This window comes from Sebastes fasciatus, chromosome 5, assembly GCF_043250625.1.
Source record: "Sebastes fasciatus isolate fSebFas1 chromosome 5, fSebFas1.pri, whole genome shotgun sequence".
NCBI classification, from domain to species: domain Eukaryota; kingdom Metazoa; phylum Chordata; class Actinopteri; order Perciformes; family Sebastidae; genus Sebastes; species Sebastes fasciatus.
In genome coordinates, this window is record NC_133799.1 from 30,246,935 (window position 1) to 30,274,382 (window position 27,448).

At 42.1% G+C, this 27,448-nt stretch overlaps 1 protein-coding gene and 1 long non-coding RNA gene across 2 annotated transcripts in view; one reads left to right on the forward strand and one right to left on the reverse strand.

The window, feature by feature from the left end:
- Positions 1-19,016, reverse strand: part of LOC141768266 (uncharacterized) — a 50,924-nt gene extending 31,908 nt beyond the window's left edge. The window contains exon 1 of the long non-coding RNA XR_012594043.1: positions 18,954-19,016. This is a non-coding gene — a long non-coding RNA (uncharacterized LOC141768266). The remainder of the gene's footprint in view (positions 1-18,953) is intronic.
- kifap3a (kinesin-associated protein 3a) overlaps positions 1-27,448 on the forward strand; it is a 41,377-nt gene that overhangs the window by 11,309 nt on the left and 2,620 nt on the right. Inside the window, exons 10-19 of the mRNA XM_074636382.1 lie at positions 1,468-1,630; positions 7,500-7,600; positions 11,578-11,686; positions 11,807-11,919; positions 13,319-13,484; positions 15,116-15,241; positions 16,305-16,403; positions 17,028-17,113; positions 21,009-21,198; positions 21,317-21,407. Coding sequence (XP_074492483.1) covers positions 1,468-1,630; positions 7,500-7,600; positions 11,578-11,686; positions 11,807-11,919; positions 13,319-13,484; positions 15,116-15,241; positions 16,305-16,403; positions 17,028-17,113; positions 21,009-21,198; positions 21,317-21,407 — 1,244 coding nt within the window. The remainder of the gene's footprint in view (positions 1-1,467; positions 1,631-7,499; positions 7,601-11,577; positions 11,687-11,806; positions 11,920-13,318; positions 13,485-15,115; positions 15,242-16,304; positions 16,404-17,027; positions 17,114-21,008; positions 21,199-21,316; positions 21,408-27,448) is intronic.

Below are 27,448 nucleotides of genomic sequence, written 5' to 3' on the forward strand. Positions count from 1 at the left end.
ACCTTCTCCAAGCTGGATGCCAGGTTTAAAAAAAAAAAAAAAAAGGAAAAGGCAAGATTTTACAGATAGAAAATAAAGTATAAATAATTATTATATTAGAACTTTTGACAAAATCATCCCATTACTTTACATTATCTTGATAATCATTTAATATCAAAATGGAAATAAATTGTTTTTGCCATGAATTATAATCAAATATACAACACAGTACTTCAGCGTTGCGCATACATACAACCAGTAATGGAAGAAGTATTCCAATCCTTCACTCAGGGGAGAATGCGATGTAAAAATACTACGTTCAAAGTTTTACTGTAGTAAAAGTACAGAAGTATAATCAGCTAAATGTACTGATTTATCAAAAGCAAAATTATTAATTATGCAGAATGCCTCCTTTCAGAGTAGTATGTTTGTGTATATATTATTATTGGATTAGTATTAATGATGCATGGGCAAACTGGAGCTATTTTTAATCGCTGTATGCACTGTTAGCTACTATAAGATTGGTATTTAAATATAATTTATCAATAAAATTCAGTCTGATTTATTCAGAGTTAAAAAAGAAACTTTTAAAACAAACCAAAAACAGAAAACGTTGCCAAAATTCTGTGCAATTTAAGAAAATACTTTATGTACAAAAGTAACTAGTTATTAATGTTTTACTAAAGATGCTTACTGGGATGATTTTTTAATATACAACAAGTAGTTCCGAACTGCCGAGGTCCGTTAGCATCACTGTCGTGCCAATAATGACGGTAAAGCTCACCCTCTCGTGTGATATTGCTTTATTAATACATAAAGTTAAATCAATTAACTCTTTATTCCAGACTAGTGCTAAAATGAAGCCCAGCTGTAGACAGAAACAAAGTCCTGTCTTAGCTTCTGTTCCACTAGCTTCTAGCTTCTCATTTCTTATATCAGTCTTTCTGAAAAGAAAAAGTGATGTTCCTAGAGTTTACTATCCATATTCTTAGATAAATTAGTATCTACTGCAGCACGTACTATTACAAATTTAAACCTTTGTGATTTTAATAAAGTACTAAACAGTTAATTAGTTCTCCTGTGAAATCTTTCCAGCATGGCAGCGTGCATATTGTAAAATAAAATCAACTGGTTCTCCGTCATCCACGATATCCAACTACGCTCTCTTCAAATGTCAGCTTTCACATGTTTCAGCTGTAACCTCTGCTGTCTAAGAAACTGGCCTCAGTCTGTCGAGCTTAATCCATGATGATCTTGAGGGGTTCTGGGAAATGGTGTTCCTTGGAGACTGCCAATACAGAAATATCAACTAAATAACAATTGCTGTGTGAAATGTGAACCCGTCAAGACAAATGTAGTGAACCACATGGCATACTGTTGAGTAAAGTTATGTTGTAGACCTGGATTTCTTAGTAATATGCGTTATTACAGACGTCCGTGTGCTTCTGGAGCTGAACCTGGATGGTTTTTTTTGTCTGTTGTCTGCAGGCTGAAGCATTTGCCGTGGAGAAGCTGGCTCGGCTGGTTCCCTGCGAGAACGAGGAGCTCCTGAGCACCAACATGCGCCTCCTGCTTAACCTCTCCTTCGACACGTCGCTGCGTAGCCAGATGGTCCAGACAGGACTCCTTCCCAAAGTCTCCTCGCTGCTCGGTAATCCATCTGACTGCCTGCACTGATTGTGGTTGTTTCTGTGGATGTGTATCTAATGTTTCATTGTGTGTTTACGACTGAGGTTGCACTGTACGTATTTGTATCAGGGGAACCATTATTTCAAGTTTTCACTGACAGAAACCGACGCGTGTCACAAGAAACGCTCATCCAGCCTCTAATTTATTACCGAGGCGTATGTGCAGGTGCAGCTTTTCCACAGCAACCCCGGCCTCTGGTGTCCATTAGAGCAGTGGCCTCCCGAAAAGCTCCAGAGCGTGCGATCGGTCGCGTCGTCTCATCCGCGAGGTCGTGCGACACGGTCAGAAGCATCTCCGACAGGGCCTTTTGAAGCCTCTCAAGGGGAGGCTCGGGTAACGGCGCATAATTAATATAATATATTTGTTAGAATAACATGCCAGAACCTCTGCACAAATGTTGTTTTTGCAGGAGCAGGCCGGAGAGGTGGAGAGGTCTTCAGAGATTTAGGGGAGGGCTGTTTTTTCGGGGGAAGCGGCGGGTTGGGGGTTGCTCATACAGGAAGCGAGGCGCACACATAATATAACTTAACACTGAAATATTACGGCCGCTCACAGTTTTGACACTGTCGAGTTTGCGTGTGTTTGCGTGTTTGCGCTTGTGTGTAATGGCGCTCTGTATGCCAGGCGATGTGTCATTAATCATCTGCCTTCACTGCCGACTGTCCTCTTTTCAACTGACACACTCGCCATGAGGACTCCGGTCTTATCTCTAAAGAGAGAAGACAGCGAGGGGGCGGGTTGCGTCGGCCTCCACTCTCTCCATCCAGACCTGACCCGGGGTCATGACCCCCGATGATAAGATGAAAGCGGAAAGGGAGCCTCCACTTGTCATCATCACCTCCCACTAGATCCATTCCAGCACCACCTGAACTCAACAAAAAGTAGATTTCTCTGTCAGCTGCATATTCATTTATTCATTTCTGTTTAACAGCTGGTGCAGAAACAATTTGGTGATTAGTTAATCAACAGAACTTAATCAGCAATTTTGAAAATCAGACCATCGTTTAAGTCATTCATCAAGCAAAAGCGCCAATCATTGTTGCTTTTCTCTGTTTTATATCACAGTAAACTGAATGTCTTTGGGTTTTGGGCGTTTGGTCGGACACAACAAGACATCTTAATACGTCACTTGGACTCGGGAAAACTGTGATGGCGTTTTTTCCCTATTTACTGACATTTTATAGACTAGTGGTTTCAGAGGTTTCTGGCCTTAAACTCTATGTCCTCCATCCACATACTGTAGTCTAGAGGGTCTGCGTTAAGGCTGAACTATTTTGAAAATATATCGAATTGCGATTATTTTGACGGATATTGCATCGCTATATGATTTGCGATATTAGAGGGAATAATAATTTTTACATCATTATTCTCATTTTCATTGAAAAAAACATGTTAAAATGATTATAGTGAGATGTTTTCTTAAGTCTGTAAAATAGTTGTGTCGACCGGGACATCTCTGCAGCACCACAATATTTACTTTAAAATGGCATTCTTACACACATTTTGCCTTTTAATTAATATTGCGCCTCCTGCGATTTGAAAATTGCAATACGCCATATTGTGATTTGGATACAATTTCGATTAATTGTGCAGCCCCAGTCTGTGTGGTGTAAAAAGTAGTGTCATTTCATGCCTGTGAAAGTCGATGCAGACTTCTTTCTTACATCCACGCGTAGCCCCCCACACACTTACCTATGATGACATCCACGATAAGTGGAGATCTCTTTAGTGACTAAAGAGTATGAACAAAACCTCATCTTGGAGTATATCAGGGCCTTAAAGCCCAACATTTATGACACTGTTGACTGCACACATAGACCATAAGTGATGTCTGCACTGCATGTATGTCCAAAACACCATAACATAACAAATATTTCTTTCTCTCTTATCCCTTAAATCCATTATCAGATGTATCATGGGACCCTTGTTCGGTACCAATATTATAGAATTAATTGATTAATTAATTAAAGAGGATTGGCGGATTATTAGATATGACAATGTCAGCTAGAGCTGAAACAATTATTTGATTAGTTGATGGACGGAATATTTATCAACAACAATTCTGATAATTAAGCATTTAGTTTATTTATTAAGCAAAAACACCAAACATCGTCTGGTTTCAGCTTTTCAAATGTCAGAAAAATATATTGGACAATTGGTCTGACAAAACAAATAATTTGGAAATAATCTATATAAGAAATATATATAATCTGTAAATCAAAAAGAATAATCCACAGATGTATTAATGATGAAACCCAGTCATTCGTTGCTTATTTCCAGCATTGCCACTCACACCATCAGCATGTTGACTGTCATTACACTGCAAAACACAAATTAGGAGACTTGATTGGGGGTGGGGTCCTCTTTAAGAGCATTTTACCCCGTTATGTGGTGCGTGATGTCTCCAAAGACCAAAACCCAGCTTGCTTATTTATCCAGAAAATGCAATAACAACGGAGTGCCGCTGTCCGCAAAGCGAGCCCAGACGCCTCCTTAATGTGTGCGGGTGTAATTTTACGAAGGTTGAGCGGTTTTAAATCAGGCTGGGGTGTAATTGGAGTTTAGCTCGCCCACTAACTGCCCCCGAACAGTCTAGTTAATTCTTAACAGCTCCCCCTCACCTTTTTTTTCCTCTCTCCTGCCCCAACCCTACCAGTGTTTTGAACATTTAATGGGATCTCTCTCTTCGCCCATAAAGGATCCTCCATGTTCCTACCAGCAAAGTGAGGGAGTCCGCGAGGTCTGGAGAAGCTTATTGCCTCTGTGTGTGTGTGTGTGCGTGCTTGGTTGTTTTCATGTGCGTTTCAAGGTATTGGTTGAGGTAAAGGATCGCTAATGAGAAGCACATGTTCCGGCCAATCGCTGGCTGCGCTGGAAGGTCCAGAGCAGCGAGCGGCGTAACTTTAACTTATTAAAGGCAGTAAAATTGATGCTTCCTCCTGTTTTCCCAATTAAAGCTGGAAGCCGTCTCTCCCTCCTGCGATTCCAGGGCTTCACTGAGCACATCTGGATCTAATACTCGAGCGATAAGGCTCCCTGTACGGCCAGTGACCGAACACGGCTGGGACCAGCTTTAACTGGACCTGGTTGGGGCTTTGGAGGCTTTGGTGGGCATTACAGGAGGTCTGTCGGTGGTTCTGGTCCAGTGAAGAGCCTCTCTCTTAACACTTCTCTTAATGAAAAGTTCCCGGGTCAAACTCTGGTCTGAACTCTATTAATTCTCCCCGGCTGGCTCCTCCTCCACGCCTCCAGCCCCCCAGCTGTGGTCAGAGGTCAAACTCATAAAGGTCCTGGGCTCACTGACAGTCTAACACTCAATCCATTCTGTCTTTATCTTCTCCATGCTGCTGCCGAGGCTCCATAAGCTCACAAAACTAAACTGACAGGGAATTTACTTAGGTTATTGGATTAATATTAAAGGGTCAGTTCACCCAAATTCCGAAAAAAAACCATATTATATTCTTATCTCTAGCAGTATCTATCCATGCAGATAGCTTTGGTTTTATTTGTCGAAGTTCTGAGATATATCTCTTAGATCCATAGACTGTATATAAGAAGTGGACGTAGTCACCGTGACGTCACCCATTGGTTTGTGGACTGTTGTTTTGAAGCCGCGAGTTTGGCATTTTGTCCATCGCCATCCTGGTTTTAGGCCGTCGCCATCATGGTTATTTTCAACCAGAAGTGACACACGAGGACAAGACCAAAAATGTTACAATTAACTTTCATGAACTGAAAACACACTGTGAAAGGGTTAAAGTTGTAAGACGAAAACATGGACAACTCCCATACTGGAAAACGCCGTAGTAGCGACCTGTCAATCACAAGGTAGCCCCGCCCTAAAGCATCCCCTGCTTTATGGTCTATTTGACTCTAAAAATCTCTGGATACACCACAATACAATGGAGGTGAATAGAAATGATAGTCTCACATGATTAAAATTCATCATTTAAAGCTGCATTAATCAATATCTTACTATTAACAATGGATCGATTGACTGTATGTAATGTAAAAGGCGTTGCTTCTTGAGGTTTTCAGCTTGTTCCGCTGCCTCTAAGTAGCAGAAAAATTATTAATGCAGCTTTAAAAAAAAAAAAATTCAACATGAATGTGTCTTTCCACAAACAGTGTCCTGGTTCCTCTGGATAATCCGCAGACCTCACTGTCCACAGTTTTCATTGGAACTGCTTTCTACCGAAGAAATGGTCCCTATGTAGTCTGTTCACAGTGAGGTCTGTGGAGTATCCGAACTATTAACTGGGTCACTGTTTCTGGAGGGAGAAGAGACGTTTTTAAAATAAGGCTGGCATCATTCTATAGGTTTTCTTATTGTCAACAAATCACATGTGCAGAACCAAACCAACAACTTGTTAGTTTGTCTCTTAATACTACTGAACACCCGCTCATCCAAACTCGTCACATACTGACGCTTGTTAGACCCCTCTGCATCACTTTTCAGTCACAGTAAACATGTGCTTAATGTTGTAAATTAAACAAGACCACTTAGGTATAGGAAAAAAAACAACATTGTTGGGCTTAAAATTACTACGTTTGTACATTGAAAATGTGACTTGACGTTGTGAACACGGGACACAAACAAATAGCTGATTGCGAAGTGAAAGTGAAACTTAACACACCGGACACAAACAGCAGTCTCCTGGATGAAAGCCCTGTGTTGTTGGACCCATCCACCTCCTTTCCCACCCGCCTGCCCTGTGTGCCTGTTTCGCTCTTTAAAGTACGTCACCACAACACTTTCCTTGAGAGTCTACTGTTGCCGTGGATGGTTTTACATTGTAGTTAATGAATAGCCTGGTGCGTCGCATACCGGTGCTAAAGGGTGCCTTGTGCGGCGGTATCAAACGCCTATGGCCGTGACAAAGCCTCGGCATTTGACGCCCTGGGAATGAGAACGGGCTGTACTGCCTTACTTCCTGTCTGTGGCTGTCAGACACCAAGCTCATTGGTCCCTACTGAAGATGTAAATCTTTAAAAACACCTCACAGATATGTAGTTTTTTTTTAATAAAAAGGCTAATCAAACAGGAGGAAATAGTGCATTTGTTGGGAACTATTTTCAGCGGCGGATGAATCCACATTTGGTGCTTTAGTGTGTATTTGGCGCAGCAGCACGACATATGTGAGATTGAGTCAAAATAAACGACAGTGTGTGTGTTCATGGTAATAAAGGAACATGTCACCCAGTGCTACAGTGTGGCCAACTGATGTGTTTTTAATAGTTTTTGGACAACAATGGAGCTCTATGGCACAGGAAGAGGAGATATCAGGCTTTGATACACACAATACTTGTTAGTAAATACACTCATTGTTGGTTTGGCTCTACACATGGAATTTGTTGACAATAAGAAAATATAGAATTATTGCCAGACTTATCCATAAATGTTTGAGAAGCACAAACTAAATTCCATTCCCTTTCATTGTTTTGGGACAGAAATCTGGATACGTCAAAACCTGCACAAACAATTTTTGTAATTTTGGATAACTGTCCCTTTAAGCAGCATGAAAAGCTTTCCTTTTCAGTCCGTAGCCTGCTGCAGTTCCACATTTAACCTTTAAATATTGTTTTTCCTCTGGTTAGCCGCCCGTGAGACACGACAAACTGAGAAACTGCAGTCGACCGGCGCTGATTCCGCACCGAATGCCATTTGACCTCCAACAGGAATCGCTGTTAAAAAGGCCATTCAGCTCATTAATATTTTCAAAAAACACATGCGCTCTCCTAGATGTGGTCATTGGCATCCCGCGGAGCGTTACGGCACAACCACTCATTCATCCATTGACTTCCCTCCTCCTCCTGTGTTTATGTTGCAGCTGACGAGGCCCAGAGACAGCTCAGCATGTGCATTCTGTACCACATCAGCATGGACGACAGATTCAAGTCCATGTTTGCCGACACAGACTGCATACCGCAGGTAAGACTGGCTAATGTACGCCGCCAGCAGACCAAGACAGACACATTGGCATCGGCAGCTAACGGCACCCGGGAATTAATGCATGAGAAACAGCGAGAGGGAGGGACGCGCGCCACATCTGGAACCAAAAACCACCAGAGGACTGCTGCTCAGTCTTCACTCTCGCTGTGATGACAACTCAGTTTTTTCTTCTTTCCTGAAAACATCCTCGCGCCATTTCATCCTTTTCTGTGTCTTCTCCGCATATTAACCTCTTAATTAGCATTACTAAACTGGAAAATGAAATAGAGTTGGGATCATGTAAATTCAGTTTACCGCTGAAGCTCGAAACCCCCTCAGGCTGGTTTCTTTCAACTTTCGATCAAAACATTTCTGTCGAGTTCCACTCCCTCCTGATTGAGTTGACCCGGTCAGTCGCTCCTCTCATCATCGGCGATTAGCTAAATGTGCGTTGTGTTTGTTTGTTGAGATTGGGTGTAAATGCCGGCCAGATGTGGCCGCGAGAGTCGGCTGTTTGTTCAGAAGGTCACGTCAGCAGCAGATCTGAACCCCAGGCTCCCCTCGTGGTAGAAAGGATGCTGGCTAGCAGCATGACCAGGATGTGACCTCTGACCCCGCCCCGAGGCCCGCTCACTCTCCCCTCGCCAACCCTCTTCTGCCTCCATTTCTCCAATGTTATCCATCCATCTTTTCCTCAGATTAAGTCCACACTGAATGTGAAGTTGCATCGTTTACTCTCCAATTTGACCTTTCGTCCCAATAATCTGGAGTGGATCAATATGAAAATTAGGGCTGTCAAAGTTAACGCGATAATAATAATAATAATAATAATAATAATAATAATAATAATACATTTGTTTTAACGTCACTAATTCCTTTAACGCATTAACGCAACTTACAATTTTTAGGTTGTAGCGGGCTCAGTTTTAAAGCTAGAGTGAAGATACTGGCATCATATGAAAACAGAAAATCTAAGAAATCCATCGGTACCGACCATGACATACTAGCGCAGAAGATTAAATAACACTCCAAACTTGTGCTTCATTTTTTGGCCATTTTCAAAGGGGTCCCTTGACCTCTGACCTCAAGATATGTGAATGAAAATGGGTTCTATGGGTACCCACAAGTCTGCCCTTTACAGACATGCCCACTTTATGATAATCACATGCAGTTTGGGGCAAGTCATAGTCAAGTCAGCACACTGACACACTGACAGCTGTTGTTGCCTGTTGGGCTGCAGTTTGCCATGTTATGATTTGAGCATTTTTTTTATGCTAAATGCAGTACCTGTGAGGGTTTCTGGACAATATTTGTCATTGTTTTGAGTTGTTAATTGATTTCCAATAATGAATATACATATATTTACATAAAGCAGCATATTTTCCCACTCCCATGTTGATAAGAGTATTAAATACTTGACAAATCTCCCTTTAAGGTACATTTTGAGCAGATTAAAAAGTGTGATTAATTGCGATTAACTATAGACAATCGTGTGATTAATCAAGATTAAATATTTGAATCGATTGACAGCCCTAATGAAAATTTTAACTAAAATATCTTCAACATCGGGTCTTGTGTTTTAGTGTTGATGAGGAAAACAAAGCTTTTGGAAAACATAGAAGACATATGCCAGTTCTATCAAAGTCAGAGGCTGTGTGACAGTAATTAAGAAGACAACTCTCTTTATTTGGGGAATTAAATAACATGGAGGAGTTACATTCTACAGTTAAGCACATATTAAACACGTTTTTTTAAGCTGATTCTGATCATTTGAATTAAATTGGACTATTTTAAGAATAAATAAGTAAATAAATACATAAGGGTAAAAAAGATTCAGTGTTTTCCACCAGAATTACGTGAAGCACCTGGCGACATAATAATGTAGAGTAGTGTTGTCACGACACTGGCATTTCTAACTTCAATACAATATCTTGAAAAATATCGATATTCAATACCATTTTCGATACCACAGGAAAAATTGACACAACATTGAGGGCATACAATTTTACATTTTTATTAAAAGTTAAATAGCCGTATGTGTGTGTGTGTGTGTCAACTCGCTGTCGGAGAGAAGGGAAAGCAGAAAGCGCAGCTGGTACCCGTGTATCAATACTGTGCAAAATGAGTATTGAAACCGTTTCAAATATCGAAGTATCGATACGTCAATATTTTTGACAGCACTAATGTAGAGTGAGAAAACTTGCAGAAGATATAAATGAAAAGTTAAGAGTAAAAGTAAAATCTAAAATATTTTTTGTTTTTTTCTTTCTTAAGGTCGATATTTTTAAAGATATTTTAGTAACAGCCCTGCCTGTCATCACTCATTTAAAGTGCCAATGTAGCCGATCACACATCAACCATATATTAATATTGATTTTATCACACTGAGATGATCATAAAATAGTGATATGATCGACGTTTCATTTCAGCACAACAGGATCTACTGTTCATTTGGTGAACATGGGGCATCTATTTATCAAGCTTTGGTTAAATAATTAGAAAATACTTGTTCAGTGTGATGAAAACAGAAAAAAATTGTAAATCTGAAGAAGTAAATTGTCTGTACTAAAGTATAGCTGGTGATGGAGCACAAGACTGTCTGTCCCACTGCTCACCAGATGTTTGCTGTGATGAAGAGTTAGTTGTTTTCGACTGAGAAGAAGAGATTTAAACATTTTCCTGTCCGTTAAGGTGTTAGAGTGTGGACGGAGATCTTTACGAAAACAACTTGAAAACATGCAAAAACAGTGTTTTAAAATTTAGTCAGCTCAGTGTGGACATAGTCTCAGTTTCAGTGGTCCATTTTCATTTTATTTAGTTTCTTTACCCACCCTCATTTTCCCCAAAGTCAAAGTCAAACTCCCCATATGATATCTATACATGTCCCTCCATCTGTCCTGTTTGTAAAAATACATCCTTAACAAACTGCTTCACCCCATTTCCCACCTTTTTTATCCCCTCTCTACCTATTTAGCACTTTTAAGACCCCTCTCTTTTATCACTTTCCCAGGCTACAGTGGCTGACCTGCCCCTTTCCCCTTCTCGGGCTTTTAATGGGGTCACCGTTTGGTGCTGGATGTGGGGATGTCAGGAGTTGAGGGAGGAGAGGAACAGAGGTGGAGGTGGAGGTGGAGGTTGGGGGGGGCGGAGGTGGCTGCGCTGGTCGGACTGCAGCGTGGCGTTGGGCCCTGGCTGGGCCTCCGGTGGCTGTCTGTGGTAAATAAGCAGAGGCAGGTGCCAGAGAGTCTAGACGGAGCTGATTTGGGGTCCGGGGCCCCTGGTATGTGATACCTAACCCAGGCCCGGCACAGCCTTTCTCTCCCTTCTCTCTCTCTCTCTCTCTCTCTCTCTCTGATTCCTGACTCCTCACAGGGAAGCAGAGCACCTCTGAACCACCACCACCACCACCCCCCCTCAGCTCAAAGCTTTTCCTGTTTAATGTTAAATCAGTGCAGGAGAGACGGACAGAGGGAGGGAAGGAGGTGGTGGGTGTTTGGGAGGTTGGGAATGACGCTTGCCTTCATCTCTAACGCTCTTTCTCTTTTTAACTCAATCGTATTTTTAAAAAACATTTTCTGATTTCTTTTCCTCGCCCTCCTTTAAACCCCGATGTCTGGCTTTAACATGATTGGAGGAGATTTCAGGGATGCTCTTTTAAAAATGTGAGGTTTTTCAAGTTACAACCAGAAACACAAACACAGCGTGAAGAAATGTCTCTCGTCTTTGTGAATCTACCTTCTAATTCTTTTTAGCCAGAAGAGCAGATGTGGTTGACCGAGATGATGTCACCATTCAAGTTTTGTCACTGAGTGGTCGTGATTCTCTCCAAGTTCATCTACAAAATAATTTATACGCTGATATATTAGCCAAGTTATTGTAACGCGAGGGACATATGACTATTTGTGTGTAGTTTATCTTGAATCTCAGAGATGAATTAATGAAGCGTTTCACTGACATTTGTAACCTTTGATTGACAGCTGATGAAGATGGTGTTTGACTGCGGGGAGGAGAAGCTGGACGTTGAGCTCATCTCACTCTGCATCAACCTGGCTGCTAACAAAAGTAACGCAAAGGTCATCTGTGAAGGTATGAGCTCCATAGAAAGGAGAAACGCAACATGTTGAGATCTTATCCCACCCTACAGTTTGTTGTTAAGTTCTAAAATGATCTTTTTCCTCTTTGCTTCCTTTCTCCTTGTTGCCCTAGGCAACGGCGTGAAGATGCTGATGAAGCGTGCTGTGAAGCATAAGGATGTTCTGGTGATGAAGATGATCAGAAACCTTTCTCAGCACAACGGACCCACCAAGAGCCTCTTCCTGGTCAGTACTTTCTCTCTCCTTCACCATTTCCTGTCTGCATTTTTACCATAACCTTTCTAATAAAGGCAAAATGCCAAAATAATCTATAAAAAAGGAGCAGGGAACACATCCTGTGTTTTAAAATGAAACTTCAATATTATGTCTTTAAGGCTGATATTAGAGCATATTCATCAAATTTCTCATCATTTCTACAGTTATACTTTACAGTGATGACCTCTTATTGATTCTTATCAGACAATGTTGTAGTGCTGAAGCTGATTACTTTGAGTGCAGTTTGATCAAAGATAACATACACATACTGAGCAAAACCTACTCTTTTCAGTGATCGCTGTATGTGCAATCCAATAATACACCTCCATAAATGTGGCTAGAAATCATATAAAAGGTGCTTCTTAGAACTTCAGACATTGACTTTTCATCAGTGTCTGAAATTAACTTTTTGACCCACCGGCCAAGGGGACTGAACATGCATGAAAAATCCACAAGCATATTTTTTACCAGACAAAAGAATAAATTGTCTTTTTGTGTCACATATGCATTTGTTTCAGTACATTTCATTGAAATAATAAAAGTATATACTTAGAGAAGAGGCCAGAGCAAAAATTTGAAAATAATTTAAATATATTGAACAATGGTTAATCACTTCCAGCCTGAATACTAGGCTTGGGCAGTTCCTACATTTCTTCCTCTTTTATTACCCCAGGAATGATGGGAACCCTGATGGAAAAATCTGGCAAAATGTAATGTTAATGTCCCTGTGAAGGTCCTTGTTGACTGAAACGTTGATTAATAAAGCAGAGAAAAGTGTGTGTGGTAGCAAGTAATTTTTTTTTTTTTTTAAAAGTACATATTGGAGGGGATCTACTTCCAGCACCACAAATAATTTTGAAAATGTGTATGTTTACCTCTCCTTGACAATCTCCAAATGTACTCATTCAATAAGAAAAAGAAAAACAATAGGAGTCACATAGAAATTTGCTTTGGATTAACTTTATTAGTAAATGTTTTGACTGTGCTAAGGCTCAGAATGTCCAATCAGCCTGGTTCTTATATCTCACTGACACTCTCCTCTGTCCTTTCATATAGAGAAACTAACTGTGTGGTGAAAACCTTTGGACATAAAGGATAAAAAACCTTTTTGATGGCATTTCTGAGTAGCCTACCTTACTCTGAAAATAACTATTAATGGCATGCCTGGCTAGAACATGTAGCTAAAAAGCCTCTTAATGAAGGTAAAGAGAGAAAACTGAGCAAAAACCGCTCAAAGAGTTGCATAAAGACAAAAAGAGAATTTGGCACACCAGTCAAATCTGTAGTTGAATTCTGTTTTTCGGGTTTGTCTGCATCAGCCCTCATTTAAATCTCTCATTGATGTGGATATGTGTGTGTGTGCTGGTAGGACCACGTCGGGGATCTGGCAGCTCAGATCAGTGAGGAGGAGACAGAGGAGTTTGTGATCGAGTGTCTGGGCACGCTGGCCAATCTGACCATCCCCGACCTGGACTGGGAGCTGGTGCTCAAGGAGTACAACCTGGTGCCCTACCTGAACGACCGACTCAAACCAGGTGTGTGTGTGTGAGTAACTACATGGACATCTGTGGTATTCATCAGCTGCACCATCTGAGAGTGTTTCACTACATGGTGAAAATGTTTTTGCGAGATCTTTTGAACCCACTGTTACAGAACGTGCAGCTCCAGCAGGATGAGCCTGCCACGGCTCTCTCATCTATCTCCCTTTAAAACCAGAGACCAGGTCTCTCCCATGCCCCGTCTTAACCTCTAACTACTCCCCCCTGCACCACGCTATCAGTGAAGTGTCACTGGTCCTGGATGATATGAGGACAGAGGACCCTCTTTAGTGTCTGGGATTTATCTTACCTTTGATGACCTCTGACCTCCTAACCCTCAGTTCTTGTCTTTATTCAAGCTGAATTAAAAGTCTAGTGCAATATATTGAGGTTATTTAATGTGCATGGTTTGATAGTAAATAGTGAAGAATGACAGAAAATGTTGGAAGAATTAAGGAAAATGTAACATGAATATATACAGTTACATACATATACAGTGTTCAGTGTGGCTGAGAGTCACCATGACAACGACCTTCTTGTTTTTATTGAATCATATATACCGTGATGAAGAAAGATTGCACATTTTGTTTAACATAGTTTTAGTGGAACTTAAAACTGAGACCTTTCTAGCTTTGATACAATACCTTGAAAAATATTGATATTCAATAGCATTTTCAATGCCAACGGGGAAAAATTGACAACATCCAGGGCATAAAATTAGATTTTTATTAAAAGATAAACAGCAGTGTGTGTGTATTCAGTATCGATACTGCGATATATTTATGACAACGCTATGTCTTCCTGAATTTTTTTCTTTGGGTGTCATTTGATGACTTGATAGAGTTTCAGCCTCGATACCAGAACAGAATTTCTGATACTTGACTTTGAGAAGTACACCAGTAAATATGTTTTTTCTATAAAGCCTGATTGTCATTTAACAAAAGAATCCAAAATTCTAATTTTTTTTGCTAGCCAATCAAAAAATGTTGTCTAAAACTGACAGTTATTATTTTAATTAATTGTGGCATCAAATAATAAGTAAAGAACAGTGTTAATCTAACCTGAAATTCATAAGTGGCTTTCAGTGAGTTGAGTGCATTCAGTTTGTTTTCAATACCAGGTGCTACGGCCACATGTCAGTTAGTGCTAAAAATATATTGAGTTTTGATACCCATGGTGATGGTGTTCTGGGCGGGACACCAGCACATATTTCCAATAGTCTTAGAATTGATTGATTACACAAAGAGATCTGAGCGATCCTCAGTAACTTCCAGCCTTCTTTCATCCACCACTGAATCCATGATGAGTCATTTATTGATCTTAAAATGAGCCACTTGGGATCTTTTAAATAGATGAGCTCATGGAAAACAGTCATTTTATTTATAACCTTATGTTCTCCAGGCATAGTTTTCCAGACTGTATTGGTATCAAGACACAGGAGTCTAAAAACTGAACTCCATCAGCACAGTGTGTTCGGACAGATGTAGACCCATATAGTCGTAGAACATGGATGTTTTCCCTGGCTCAGCACTCTGTTCTGCTGGTGTTCAGAGGCCAAATGTTTGAGACAATCAATGAGGGTGTCTTTGCCAATCATCCACTCAACTCCTACTTTTCCCTGATGTCAGGTTCTGCTGAGGATGACCTCATTCTGGAGGTGGTGATCATGATCGGCACCGTGTCCATGGACGACTCTTGTGCAGCCATGTTGGCCAAATCTGGCATCATTCCTGCTCTCATTGAGCTGCTCAATGGTAAGAACCAACTCCTGTACTACAGCTTTCCAAAGCATTATGAAATATATGATTTAGTGTTTTTGAGTTTGACCCATACTACGGACTAAAAGTCAAGATATCTCGCCTTCTGCTACACAGATATTCTCCGTTCTTTTTTAATTTGTCTTTTGCAAGTCCCTCAACTTTATGGAAATACATCTTTTAAAAGCTATTGCTATTCTATCGACCTAAAAATGCTTTCCTTATTTAAATAAATCACATTAACTGACGGTAAAAGTCTGAGTATAACGTTTTATAGCGACATTTTTATAAAAAATAACTTTTTTTATCATATTTGCTCAAAGTTATCCACTGCAGCTTTAATATAAATAGGTTTAGTATTTTAAATCTTGTTGATTCTTACTAAACGTTTAAAGGAAAATTCAGTTTTAGCCCAGTAGAAATGTGAGTATTCAGATGATCATGTTGCTGCCCCATTGGACTCCACATCTCCACAATACTACATTTCTCTTTTTTTTTAGTTAGAAAACAATATTAACGTTCATTAAATTATGTTCATTACAACAGTAGCTCTTTACATTTTCAGGAGAATTTTTAGTAATTTTGCAAAACAATCTGTCACATTGCCTTGTACTTCACGACCCTGAAGTCACACTTTGACTCTGATCTGGGCTGTGCCAGCTGATCAAAACATATGCAAACAGAAATTCCGGGGTGCGGAGAGTTTAATTTCATTCTTCCTGAGCACCACAAACTGGAAATACATCCGTTTCATAGAGTGTCTGGAGGATAGTTACATACGCAACTCTTGATTGGAGTTATAAGTTAAAAAGGGATTGAGAGTGTGTGACCGACTGCAGTTGGGTCACATGATATAATTGAGTCAAAATGCATTTGAATAATTCTTTTTGTTGTTGTTGTATGTGCAGAGGGTGTTTGAAACTGGGTGTTAAGTTGCTCTTTATAGCAGGGATTGATCCGAAAATACAGTTCAGGATGGGGAGGACAAAACAAACAAAAAAACACATGACGTAATCCACTTTGTTCGTTTCTTCTCCCTCTCTACCTGTTTCCATCTCAGCCCGACAAGAGGACGATGAGTTTGTGTGTCAGATTGTCTACGTCTTCTACCAGATGGTCTTTCACAAAGCTACCAGGGACGTCATCGTCATAGACACACGTATCCTTTTTGCTCATTGGTGAAGTAGACATTTCTGTCCCATTAGATGAGATACATGTTAAGAGACGCGAAACTCTCTGGTGCTCTCCAGAATGACTCTTATTTCCAGTCTTTAGTGTAGGTCCCTATGGTAACTCCTAATACTGCCCTGTATCCATCCTCACTGTTTATTCCCATCTGCATCTCCATAGCAACCTCTTTAACCCCTCGATTTTTTTTTTTTTTAACCCTCCGGGTATTCTAAGCTGCCTGTAATTGTACACAGTTGTGGTCGGTGGCGGCTTGTGTCAAATTACAAATATGCTCTCTGTCAGCGCGTTCTGATTGATGTTTTTCTTTCTGCGTGAAGAATATAACGGGAATATCTGATTTAAGCACTGCTGTGGGAGGAAAGTGTTCACTTCATCACAGGAAATGTAGACAGCGGTTCCTTCAGCCGCAGGGCACCTGTCTCCGCTCTCTTTGTCTTGAAATGAAAGAGTGGGAGCAGTCGTTCCTCCCCACAGTGCCACCACATCCCCATCTCTCCCCCTGCGATTGATTAAGGACAGACAAATGATTGTTTCAGCGTCCGGACGTCCCAGAGAGGATGAAATGTTTTCTTTCCTTGAGTCGTGATCTCAGAAGCCCCAGCGTACCTCATCGACCTGATGCACGACAACAACGCAGAGATCCGCAAAGTCTGCGACAACACGCTGGATATCATCGCTGTGAGTAACTGATGATGCCTCATAAACATTTCAACACTTCAGCTGTAGGAATTAAGGTGCACGTTACTTTTCCATTTGATACTTGAATGAAAAGTTAGCATGATTTTTTTTTTTTTTACTCCACTCCAAGGTTGCAAGAATTGAGAAAATAGTTTAATGGGGACCTATTAAGATTTTGAGCTTTTTCTCTTTCCTTTAGTGTGTTATATAGTTTTTTGTGTATGTAAAAGGTCTGCAAAGTTACAAAGCCCAAAGCCCAAAGTCCACTCCAAAGGGAGTTACTCTCCCCCCACAGAAACACTGCTCCTGAACTGCCTGAAACGCCTCGATTGAAGTCCCGCCTTTTCTTCCATAACGTAGTGATGTCACCAAGTAATACATTTGCATAACTCCTGTTTAGCGGCTAGTTTGCCATGCCCTCAAACAAAGCTAGTTAGAGCAGAGCTGGAGCAGAGTCCAAAGAGTTTGGTTCGGTTGACCAATCACAACAGTGGACCAGCTGACCAATCAGATCAGACTGGGCGGGGCAGGAGCTCAAACAGAGTGTTTCATACTATGGGTGAAAAGAGGTGCTGCAGCACAGCCAGTATGAGAAAAATAAAGCGTTTTTTTTTAACATTAAAGTATGTAAATATGTTCAAGTAGAAACCCAAAATACAAGTACGAACCTGAAAATGAACATAATGGGTCCCCTTTAAGATAAAAATACATAGGAATTTACTTAACTTTATTAACACTTGCACAATAATATTGTTGGTTTTATATGCAGATAGAAGTATTACTGAAAATCTTCCGGGCCGATATTAACCCCGCAGTCGTCCCACCCTCTATGCATTGCAAACAAGCAAACTGTCTTTATATAATACCTTTCACAACCAAAGTTACAGAGTGCTTTAGAAGAAGAAGAAAAGATAAAGAGGAAATTACAAAAAAAAAGGCAGAAGACGGTATACAGTAAAAATGAAAATAGACAATATAAAATCTATAAAAACAAGAAAAAGCCAAAGGCAACAACTTGGTTTAATCATGTTTTTTTTTTTATGTGCTTGAAAAATTTATTTGGTTGCTGTGAGTCTGTAATGGTATCTCTCGGCTTGAGGAGCAACAACAGCTTTCTGTATAGTGACCACAGGTTTGCTGTGTTGTCATTTGATTAAACACAAATAGGGACACTATATCAGAACAAATAATCAAGGTCTTGAAGGTTTTAAAAGGTTTTTGACACTTCAACACAGGATCTTAAGATCAAACAATAAAGCAAAGCCTACAGTGCTTTAACAAACAATTACAATTAATTGGATTAATACATACCAATTGTCACGCTGTGAAACGGATGCTTTTGGGGGCCTGGGGCCCCAAGGAAGTTCCCCCGTTTTGGTAATTTAGCCTCGGACAGGAGGTGTTCAAAAACCTTAGGAAACTATTTGTATGCACTCACCCTTAAAGGTGCAGTGTGTCGGATTTGGCGACATCTAGTGGTGTGGTTGCAGATTGCAACCAACTGAGTACCCCTCCACTCACTCCTCCCTTAGACTGTGGTAACGTGAGCCGTCGAGCTCAAAACCGTGGTAACGCCGTTCGCCTCGCTCAGAGACCATCCTCACCATAATAACACTACTTTAAGAGAAACGAAGTCAGACAGCGGCTGGCGGTACCACGGTTTTGCACTCTGCGGCTCACGTTACCGCAGTTTCACAAGCGTGTCGGAGAACTACGGTGGCCTTCAGGTAACGTAAATACGTGAAAGTCTCTCTCTAGAGCCAGTAGAGTGTTTGCTTTGTCCGTTCTCAGCTACTGTAAAAACATGGCGGAGCAACATGGTGGACTCCAGGAGGAGGACCCGCTCCCTATGTAGACATGAAGTCCTCATTCTAAGCTAACGAAAACACGATTCTTAGTTTCAGGTGATTATACACTCATGAAAACACAGTCCCCAAAAATCTTACACGCTGGCCCTTTTAAAATGATACTGCTGCAAGTCAAATGATGAAATGTAAGATAAAAATTAAGATTTTAAATTCTATTGAGATTGTTAAAAAAACAAACAGACCGGTCCACCGGTATTCATACGCAGCTCATTTCCATTTCCATACAAACATGAAGCGTTTTGACCTTCTCCACAGTCTTCCAGTCAAACACTCTAAACTTGATGTGCCCGAGTCAAATTCGACATCAGCGATTAAGAAACCGATGAACTCCCGAATCACCTCGTGACTGACAGGTGTGGTCAGCTCCCAGTCAGCGCGTGATCGCTGCCAGACCTCAGATCAGCGTAATTAGCTGTAGATTATAGCCAGGCAGTGTAGCGGGGGCAGAGGAAGTGTTTCATTGAAATTATCAGTGAGACCTATTAAGCTGTGAACCACATGAAAGGCAGCCGGTGGGCTCTGGAGTGTGTCAGCGGCTGGACAGCAGAGGTGAGAGAGAAAGCAGAGCCGTGGACACAAACACACACACACACACACACACACACACACACACACACACACACACACACACACACACACACACACAATCATTACTGCTCGGCTGTGCGGGATCCTTTTGGCAGCACACGCCATAACTGTGCAGTCCTGAGATGTTCGCCTTTGATCACTGTGGCCCTGCTCATGTACAAACACACACACACAGACACACACGAGGCTTCACAAGGAGCTTTGTAGATGCTCCAAGTGGGACAGAGGCCTAATTCACTGTGATATTCACAGCCCGTTGAAAAGCTCCACAAAACTGTCTGTGCACTTCCTCACCCCTGCTGTGATGAGCTCATGCTGTCATGAGCTCAGCCGCTAATAACTGATTAGTCATATTAAACTAATATAAGAACATAATTGCCCAGTGAAAACCTGAGTCATGATGCTATTTCGGCCTCGCCGACAAAATGTGTCACAGTCACCTCCCAGCGTTTGGGCGGGTTGACGGTCAATAGGCCCGTTTGAGTCCGGGGCCTCGGCCGGCTGTCAGGGCCCACGGGGCTCTGCTTTGCATCTCAGTGATTAATCTTTCGGGCCGGGGCGTCGGGGTCTCAAAGGCCGCCTTTATCGCTCCCCCTTCAGCCCCCGCAGAGAAAAGAAAACAGAACTCTGTGGTCGTCCTCCGCCCGAGCTACGCACGCAATCGGCCGAGCCGGCCGGACGGAGTTTTTTATTAGCTGTAGTGAAGAGGAGAAGACACACAGTCATACATGGATGTACCTGATATGGAGCTGTTGACTTTACTTGTTGTAAATAAGTGTCATGTGGTGATTGGTCAGTATGGCATTTCAAATGTTTGCCGTGTTAAACCTATAAAGTGAAAGTTCTCCTCTATATTAATACTGACTCTGATAAGACCTGTGGCTCACTGCTCTTACCAGCAGGCACATTTGTGCATACAAAAATGCCAGAAATTTGAGGAAAAGAAAATAACAAAAGTTTTTATACTTGGCTGAGGTGTATAAGTTGGTGTATTGAGAACGAGAAGACGCAATAAATGCTGATGGAAACCGATTTTCCAAATACGCCTCGACATGGCGATAACTCCCTCTACTACTGTAGGCAAAACATTCATGCCCTGCTGCCACTCATCATTATCATAGACCAAGAAATAATGAGTAAAAAGAGCAAGGATATGTTTGATTCCAGACGGAGGCTCTTGTTGCATTAAATCAGCAAACACTGCAACAAGGAATAAAATCTGGAGCTGCATAGAAAAATGAGAAATAGTCCTTTAACCAATGATTACAAGTTTATTTCCAGAGCAGAATAATGTGTCATTGAACCTGTAGCTGCTACAATAGAGTCTGTCAAGTGCTCAAAATACAAATGACTCTGCTCTCCGATGATTTGTGGACACATTTCTCTGGTTTTCCATCTCCCTCCACCCAAAACCTCTCTTCCCTCCAACATCACTTCAGGAATATGACGAGGACTTGGGAAAGAAGATCCAGAATGAGAAGTTCCGCTGGTACAACGGTCAGTGGCTGGAGATGGTGGAGAACCGTCTGATGGATGAAGCGGCAGAGCCCTTCCTGTACGGGGACGACGGAGAGTCCTACATCGGGGACGGAGACATCCTGGAGAGACCCGACCTGTTCTACAGCGCCGGTACTGAGGACTTTAAAAGGAATAGTTTGTTTATTTTGGAAAACTCATTTTGCCTTTTTTGTATTTGAGAGTGAGATGAGAAGATGTAAGTAAGTTATGTTTGCATTGTTTCATCCAGATGGGATCATGTCAGCAGACGGCGACATCAGTCCTGAGTTCTACACCGACTTCCAGGATGGAGAGCCGGGACAGACTGGATACATGAGCAGGTATGGAGCGCTCCGTTCACCTAAACTTGAACCAGGGCTGGGGTTTAATAGCACTTTACCAAATCTGAATCAGAATCATTTTTTAATCCCTCATCGTTTAGCTCGAACATCTTAGCAAGTTAATAAAATTGCAAATAACTTTTACACCTGTTTGCTTTGGTTTGGTCCAACAGTCCGTCAATCTGTGGACCAAACAACACCCACCTTTCCAGGTAGTCTTTGTCCAAACTAACTGTTGTATACTTTATTTGTCAGGTAAAAAATGCCCAGTGCTGTGGGATTAGTAGATATGTAATTTTGGCATGAACTCAAACCCTTAAACTACTATTAAATCCATCTGCTGGTCATACAGTCTGTCAAGAATGCAATATCCAGAATGATTTGACCTCAAGATATGTGAATGAAAATGGGTTCTATGGGTACACACGAGTCTCCTTACAGACATGCCCACTTTATGATAATCACATACAGTTTGGGGTAAGTCATAGTCAAGTCAGCACACTGACACACTGACAGCTGTTGTTGCCTGTTGGGCTGCAGTTTGCCATGGTATGATTTGAGCATATTTTTTATGCTAAATGCAGTACCTGCATGAATCTGTCATTGTTTTGTGTTGTTAATTGATTCCCAATAATAAATATATACATACATTTGCATAAAGCAAGCATATTAGCCCACTCCCATGTTGATAAGAGTATTAAATACTTGACAAATCTCCCTTCAAGGTACATTTTGAACAGATGAAAAATGTGTAATTTGCGATTAATCACGATTCACTATGGACAATCATGCGATTAATCGTGATTAAATATTTGAATCGATTGACAGCCCTAGTATTTAGCTAGCCTGGGACTGGATGCAAAACTGAGCCAGCTATCAGACCCCAACCCTGCACTCAAGACACACACACTCTGCATCGTGATTATGAATGGGAGTGTGTGATGGAGGCTGTCAGCAGGGCAGGTTGTCTTTGTCCAGAAACACTGGCTGTGTCAGGGAGGAAACACTAAACTGTGAGTGTTTACCTTCGGTCGGCTCGTCCACCAGCCAGCCAGCGGCTCTGCCCTCTCGTATTGTTTTTCTGAATCACTATTCGCTGATCTGTGTTATTGAACCAGGCCGGGCCTGAGTCAACAGGCCTCACCAATCCCAGAAGGCACCGCTCCACCCTGAACAGCAGTACTCCAGCTTTGAGAACAAACACTCTCCGGCTGTCTCTCTGTCTCCACGTTTCTCTTTCTCTCTCTCATTCCTCCGTGGCTCCAAATATATCAGCTACTTTGGTCCCAATACGCTGCTGACATTCCACAGCGAAACATGAAGCTGAAGCCTGGGAATTAAAAATCAATCCTGTTATCACTAAGACGGACTCTTGAGTCCATTTTTAGTCCCAATATCAAGCAGCAGCTGATTCGCTGCGCTGCTGAGATGATGAATAGTTGAGGAAATAGAGGGTTTATTGTGAGTAATTTGTCTTATTTATTATCAAACTTCTCCTTGCGTGCGATAAAGCTTGTGTCGATGGATTTTTTTTTCCTCCCCTCGCCGGCAGGAATGTTTAGTTTGGCTGCTGTTGAGAGGCCGACTGTGTCGTGGCCGAATCCACGACACAGTCAGTCCAACGGGAGAGAAATCCCAATCTGACTTCCCTTCACTCATTTCTTTATTGTCTGTTTCTTTTCTGTTTCGGTCTCTCTCTCTCTCTCTCTCTCTCTCAGCTTTGTAACTGATACCTTTTAAATATACTGCGAGCGCCGGGGGAATCGGCGTCTGTGAGACTGTTTTAATTTGGCCGCTGTACTCCGAGTGATCCAGGTTAACATAATAATCAAAGCCAGCTCCGCCGCTTATTTTAAACTGTGTGAAACATGGTGTGAATGGGGCCTTTTACGTAAGACTGTACAATCAATGTTATTTATATCAGAAGGAGCTTTTATACCAACTATATACAACGAAGATTATGGGTTGATTTTAATGTATCATGTAGATGTATGTGTGTAAAAGGGGGTTTAAATTAGGGCCGTCAATCAATTCAATATTTAATCGCGATTAATCGCATGATCATCCATAGTTAATCCCAAACATTTTTATCTGTTCAAAATGTACTTTAAAGGGAGATTTTGTAAACTCTAAATATTGTCTCAGAAAAGTGAAGTCTAGCTCTGATTAAATGTACATTTTGCTCTATAAGGACAGATGTCCCACGTGTGAATAGTGCGTTAGTCCGGTAAAGAGAGGAGTCCAATAGAAAGAGGCGTGACAGACAGACAGTGTATGACTGTGAACACGAACACGAACACGCCAACAGGAGGATCAATGAGCGCTTTGAGAGGCTGTCAGGATGAGTTAAAAAGTGAGGTAAGAAATAAAGGAAGAGAAGGAAAAGCAGCACGCCGTCACAATCAGGTGAGACGTGGAGATACACGGGGAGGGTGGAGGTGACGGGGGCGAGACCTGGTTCTTTACCGGCGCGTTGGTTAGCTGTAACCTGAGCAGTGACAGCGGGGAGAGATCAAAGCCGGGGCCCGGCCGGGGGCCCTGGAAGAGACAGACGCATGGAAGGGGCGAAGGGTCACGCCAAAGGAGGAAAAGGGCCTGATTCCCTTTCCTGTTCACTACCGAGGAATGTTCTCTGCGGGATGGGACGTGTCCCCGACCGCCTCCTGCCGCCGCTCCTCTGGGGCCAAACTGGCATTTGTGGGAACACCGGGCCCCTTGTCTCGACGACCCCCAACCACCTTCTCCTCATTCTGCCGGCGTGTCACAACACACATGAAGTGAATAAGGTGGCAGGCAGGTTGATTTGCATGTTTCATATCGAGGAATATCAGCAACTGTGCCAGGCGTTGTTTCTGGTGTCCAGACGTGCTGGGCTTAAAGAATATTCAAAGCTTCACTTTGTGGGATAATTTAGATTACCTCAGCTACAGTGTTTTTGAATCAACTTCTGGCTGTCACTGGAGCTGTTCTGTTGACACCAAGATCCCAGGGCACATGCAGATTTTGTAATATTGATTTAGTTTCATTGCTACTTAATAAATCATCAGTGCTTCGGAAAGGCTAGCTTCACCTGGAATCTGACAAACGTCAAAAATAAGTAAAATATAGTAACGTTATGATACATTATTTTATTTAAAAGTCCAGTGTTTAGGATCTGGCGGTATCTAGCGGTGAGGTGAAGAGATTGCAACCAACTGAAGCCTCTCCCGTGTGCCAAGCGTGTTGGAAAGCTACGGTGGCCGACCCAAAAACGTGAATGGCCCACTTTAGATCCAGTTGGAACAGAGCCAGTGCGTAGAGTGTGTGTGTACGTGGGAAATGAGTGTTGAAGCAAGAGAGAGAGAGCAGCGGTGACGGCAGCGAGTGACGTTATCGACTTTGGCTCAAGCAGGAAAAGTTAACAGAGTTTGGTTTGTCCATTCTGGGCTACTGTAGAAACATGGCGGTGCAACATGGCGGACTCCATGGAGAGGGGAACCGCTCCCTATGTAGATATAAACGGCTCATTCTAAGCCAACGAAAACATGACGATTGTTGTTTTCAGGTGATTATACACTAATGAAAACATGCTTAATTATATTTTACATTTACATTATTATTAATTATATTACAACAAAGCTATGTCTTATGATGGCTATAAGTTCCCAGGGGCCTGAGGTGACGTCTTTACATTCAATATATGATGCACCTTTTTTTTTTTTCATTTTATAAACAAATCAACACACGAATATAAGAAGAATTGATAGTTATGGAGGTGAATAACTCATGATTTGACTGTATTTTGATCAGACAAATCTAGTCAGAATTGTACTGTCACGTGTGTAAAGCTGTCCTGTCCTAAACATCAGGACTCATACAGGTCCCGTACAGATCCTGGAAGTCCAGGCTGGGGTGTAACCAGTCAGGCAGACATGCAGGCGGATGGTGTGACTCAGAGCTCCAGTGTTCCTCCAGCCTCCTTTAGCCTGGCTCTCAAATCCCCCCTGACAGCCGTAGCGTGCGGAGAGGAAAAAGACATATTTCTGCCCAGAGAGGAGGGAGAGGAGATGGTGGTTGGGAGCTGGGTGGGGGGGGAGGCGGTAGGGGGGCGAAGGCAAAACAGAGAGGATGAGGAGGAGGAGGAGGAGGGAGAGTGGGGATATGCTGCAAGCTGTGTAACTGATCGCTGGAAGTGATTTGGTTTAAAACAACACGTCATTATAGGCGCTTGCAGGGGCAAAGCAAACAGCTCGTATTTTAGAGGGCCGGGAGAGGACGACGGGCCGGGCAGAGAGAAAGAACGGGGATACGTGTGAGATGTGGTGTCATCCATCAGAGCCCAGTTTATCCATCAAGCGCTCCATCCTGACGAGGCTGTCGAGGTGACCCCGCCGCCAGACACCAACTCCCAGCAGCTGGCCAGAAGATGGAGCGTGAAATCAGCCCCCACCTTCCACATCCCCATAGTAACTGATTTATACGGTGTAGATACAGGCCTTTTATCATCCCCCTCAACAAGGCCCCCGTTGCCGGGGCGGAGGGCAGCCAGGTCCTCCAGGTTTGGCCGTCAGCCTCCTCCTCAGCTCCTCGTCACGCCGCTGTGTTTTGACATCCCTCTGTTTTTTTTATGGCTTGGCCGCTCTGCTGTTTACCCCTCCAGCCATTAGCAGTCTGTAACTCACACACTCATTGTGGATGTCCAACACCTGCATCAGGGCAGATGAATATTACATTAACTTTTTATGAGTATTTTTTCTTCACCTAGTGCTATGACTGAGTGATTGGTCCGGCCGGCCCCGGAGGTGGGGGGTTTCCAGAGAGATGTCTGGTGTCAGAGCTCCACCTGGTGGTGGTGATGTTCTCTGGTTTCAGTCTTTCCAACAGATGTTTGGAACCTGCTGCAGGGAGCATTAGTGAGGTCCAGCACTGATGTTTGGTGATCAGGTCTGGCTCTAGTTCATCCCTAAAGGTGTTGGATGGGGTTGAGGTCAGGGACTCTGTGCAGACCAGTCACGTTCTTCCACACCAATCTTGGAAAAGCATTTCTTTATGGAGCTTTTATGCACGGTGTCATTGTCATGTTGAAAGGGACAAACACAAACTATTGACACAAAGTTGGAGGCAAGCTATTGTAGGGAGATAAAGTATGTGGACAGTGGTGTCCACACTGAAAAAACATGTCAATCACTGAAGTCCGATTTTGAGGTCACATCACTTTACTGGGATATTCTCACTTTGTGATAGTTTTACTGTATTCAGTTGTACGTTTTGCTCCACTACATTCATCCGACACTTGTAGTTACTACATAATTACATACTTGGATTTTACGTAAGCTTATAAAATGTGGCTGTTCAGTTCAGTTCATCTTTATTGTCCCTCAAGGGGACATTTGGTTTACAGTAGAGGGCAAAAACACAAACACAACATACTAGAGGATATGGGACATTAATCACAACAGATACATCTTTTTTTACTTCATTTTAGCTGTAACTGTCTGTTAAAAGTGGCCAGTGATAAAGTGCTGCTGAGTCAACTCAAGGTTCAGTGCAAATTAAACACTTTTATTGCACTTGGAACAAAAGAAAATTTAGACCTCTTGCTTTTTCATCCTGAGGGACCTGTATCTCTGCCCAGAATGGAGAAGAACAAATTGCTCCAAAAGTGGGTGGTCAGAGCTGGGTGAGATCCACCGCGCCGTGCACAAATCTTGTCTGTCATCGATAACTGATAAAGAAAGCTGCTGCGTGCCAATTATTTTTGCTGGCTACTTTAACAATGTTGAACGAAAAAAGATTTTTGTTTTGCTCTGTAAGGTTCCCATAGTATTCAGGATCTCCACAAAAAAATCGAAAATAAATAAACCTTAGTTTGCATCAGCCCAATTACAATAGTGCATTCTAGATATAATTTTCCCAACCTGTGGTAGAGCAGCTGATCTGCAGGTGAATCCACAAAATCAATAATCAAACGTTTTTAATTTCATTAATTTCATTGTTTTGTATCTCCAATTTTGAGGGAGTTTTGTTTTTTCGTGTTGTATTTGTGCTTTTCTTCTTAGTTT